The sequence below is a fragment of the Eimeria acervulina genome, genomic scaffold (assembly GCF_000499425.1).
Source record: "Eimeria acervulina Houghton genomic scaffold, Eah_scaff227, whole genome shotgun sequence".
NCBI lineage: Eukaryota > Apicomplexa > Conoidasida > Eucoccidiorida > Eimeriidae > Eimeria > Eimeria acervulina.
The window spans coordinates 34,344-37,826 of record NW_013550006.1 but is presented as its reverse complement, the minus strand read 5'-3'; the positions used below and the strand labels follow the sequence as shown (position 1 = coordinate 37,826).

The 3,483-nt window shown below is 50.9% G+C and overlaps 1 protein-coding gene across 1 annotated transcript in view; it reads right to left on the bottom strand.

Annotated features, from left to right (window-relative positions):
- Positions 1-1,960, bottom strand: part of EAH_00026870 (hypothetical protein, conserved) — a gene marked incomplete at both ends in the record, with an annotated part of 6,756 nt that extends 4,796 nt beyond the window's left edge. The window contains one exon of the mRNA XM_013396490.1: positions 197-1,960. Within this exon, the coding sequence (XP_013251944.1) occupies positions 197-1,960 (1,764 nt within the window). The remainder of the gene's footprint in view (positions 1-196) is intronic.
- Positions 1,961-3,483: the final 1,523 nt, after the last annotated feature.

The following is a 3,483-nucleotide window of genomic DNA, read 5'->3' as shown; positions in this document are numbered from 1 at the left end:
CCAGCTGCTGCTCCAGCTGCTGCGGTATCTGCTGCTGTATCGGCTGCTGTATCGGCTGCTGTATCGGCTGCTGTATCGGCTGCTGCGTCAGCTGTCCCAGCGGCTGTTCCCGTTGCTGCTGCAGCAGCTGCTGGTACTGGTGCTGCATCTGCTGTTCCAGCAGCTGTTCGCGTTGCTGCTGCAGCTGCTGCTGCACCTGCTGTTCCAGCGGCTGTTCCCGTTGCTGCTGCAGCTGCTGCTGATGCTCGCTCACGTTGGGATGCTGCAACCGGCTCACCAGGTCATGTTGCTCCAGATCAGCAGCCGATTGCTGCTGCTGCTGGTGCCGCAGCTGCGCAGCCCCCGAATGCAGTTGCGTCTGCATACCGACGTGCTGCTGCTGCTGCAGCCTCCCTGACTGCTGCTGCTCCTGGGCCATTAATTGCATTCCCAGCTGCTGCTGCTGGAGCTGCTGTTGCTGGAGCTGCTGCAGCTGGAGCTGCTGCTGCTGGAGCTGCTGCTGCTGGAGCTGCTGCTGCTGGAGCTGCTGCTGCTGGAGCTGCTGCTGCTTCAGCAGCTGCTGCTGGAGCTGCTGCTCCTCCACGTTGGGCTGTTGCTGCTGCGACCCCCACGGGAGCTGCTGCTGATCTCCAAGGAGCAGCTGCTGCTGCTGCTGAGCTCCCATTTGCAGCTGGCTCTGCACTTTCAGATAGTCATGCTGATCCTTCAACTTCGGTTGCTGCTGCACCCCACTGGGGCTTTGCTGCTGCTGTTGTATCCCCAGCTTCAGCTGCTCCTGCGGCGTCAAGTGCTGCTGCTGCTGAGTCGTGAACGGCGGTAGTGGCTGAGCCATCAAATGTGGCTGCTGCTGCTGCTGCTGCTGCTGCTGCTGCGCTCCCAGGCTCTGCCGCTGCCGTATCCTTGTGAGTGGCTGCTGCTCCTCCTCCTGCTGATGCGCTGCCAGGCTCTGCCACTGCTGCGTCCGTATGAGAGACGGCTGCTGCCGCTGCTGCTGCTGCTGCTGCTGTTGCTGCTGCTGCTGTTGCTGCTGCTGCTGCTGCTGCTGTTGCTGCTGCTGCTGCTGTTGCCGCTGCATTTCATACAATCGACGCTGGAGCCCTTCGTAAATATTCGCCTCATCCCATGCCTGCGTTGTACTGGGTTGCTGGGGTTGGCCTTGACGCTGCGTTTGCTGCTGCTGCTGCTGCTGCTGCTGCTGTTGCTTGCGGCTGCTTTGCTGAAGGGGAATAGGAGCAGCAGGCAAAACAGCAAGAGGAGGGACGGCCTCCTGGAGACGCGGTGGGTGTCCCCGTTCAAAGGCAGCAGCCTCCGTGCTCAGCATCATCGCGAGTGCTTGAACCTGTCTCTGAGGGTTGCCTTCCTCACGCTGCTGCACCTGCTGCTGCACCAGTTGCGGCTGCTGGTGCGGCCGCAGGAGTTGCTGCCGCTGCTGATTCTGCTGCTGCTCCCGTGGGGGTGCAATACCCAGCTGGGCTTGAAGGGCAATGCATTCTGCTGTCAAATCTGCAGCGCCCCCGCTGCTGGTGCTGCTGGTGCTGCTGCTTCGTCGGTTTCCTTCATTGTCTCCGTTGGCAGCAAGCCTGCGGAGCAGCCCCCCCTTCACCTGGTTATACCCTAGGGATGGGGCCTTGCACGCAGCAAGCAGCAGCAGCACCGCAACCAAAGGTAGCGCAACAAGAAGCGGCAGGGATACAGAGCGCCGAGGAGGGGCTCCCCTGCTGCTGCTGCCGGGGGCCACCCAGCCCCGAAGGCTGGGGCCCCTAGTAGCAGCAACACTAGGAAGGCTCTCCTCAGCTGTAGGGGTCTGGGGGATAAGAGTAGGAGACTCCTTCTCCCTCGTCTCAGGGAAATCGAGAGCAGCATAACCAGCAACAGGAGCAGCACCAGGAGCAGCACCAGCAGCAGCAACAGCAGCAGCAGCAGCAACACCAGCAGCTGCAACAGCAGCACCCCGCGGCATTCGCAATTCTGTAACCGCCAACAAACCGAAAGGCAAGAAAAAACAAACAAATATAATTACAAAATACTCAATTTAAACACATTTAAAAACAAAATATTCAATAAAATTCCCCAAAATAAGAATAAAAAGCATAAACCCCCTCCACACTCGAGGCACCATTGGTTATATACACTCCCTGCCCAGTGGATAAGTTGGAGGTGCCTATACACCTCAGGTACGGGGCTGTCGTGTTGAGTTTTTCTTCGTTGTTTTGATATATAATTGAATGTAAATAAATAAATATAATTAAATATTTCATATTTCATACTAAAGTCCACAGACAGGCACCCCTAAAGGCCCAGGCGTCGCCACCGCCCCATTACCTCTCTGCTCTCCAGCATCGGGGAAGAGCTGGTGCGGTCGTTGTGTAATTAAATTTGTATTTTAATTTATTTTTAAATAATTTATTAATTATAAATTATATTTTTGTTTGTTTAATGAGGTAATTTTAATTAATAAAACACAAAGAAACGTAACAAAAAGCAGCATGGTATGCTCCAGCCACTCGAACTTCTGTTGCTTTCGACTCCTTTGGGGTATTTTTCTCTCCTTCATTTCTCTCAGCTGTCACTTCTTTATTCAATGTACTGTTAGAACGCCTTTCTCCTTTGTTTCCTCTGCATGCATGCCTATGCATATCCATATGTCTTTTGTACATATGTATATATACATATATATATATATATATATGTATATATATATACATATATATATGCATATATGTATATATGTAGATTCACGAACCAACGAGAAATTACCTTCTCATTAAACCCAAAGCCCTATGGCCTATGAATGCGCCTTATAGAGAGGTGCATGCATGCAGTGTTGCATCCTTTTGTATTTTGTTTAATTCCCTTTGAAGTCACGCGTTGGTAATATTAATTCATGAGGTGCCCCTATTCGTCCTTTGGGGTGTATGTATAGTGTCTGCATGCATGCTGTTTCCAGCCTTTGTTTTTGGGGCTTTCTATGCTGAAGGCCGTTTGCATGCAGTCTCAGTCTTTGTAGCAACAAAGCATTTAGCGCTGCATCAAGAGGGGCCAGTGAAGACGCAGTTGGGGTGTACGTTCGGTTGATATCGAAGATGTTTGTCTTCCTATAAACGAATAATGTCTCCCGTCTCTTTAGTGCAGCAAAGAGACAAAGAGACGCACACATTACTGATGCTGATGGTGCGCTTAAAGACAATGAAAAAAGTGCATCAGGGTTTAGGGTTTAGGGTTTACGAGCAGGGAGTCTCTCTTTGTGCCTCTACTCCCCAGCAATCTACAGACAAGTGTAGCCCTCAATATACATATATATACATATATATATGTATATATTCTTTTTCTGTCTATTAGCGAACACTTGAGACAAAAAAGGGCGTCTCTTACGATACGGCCAAGTTTGGATAAAAGCTATCTACACAATTGAATGTATATTTATATATATGTATATACATATATATATATATATATATATATATATATAGTTAAAGGCCCTCA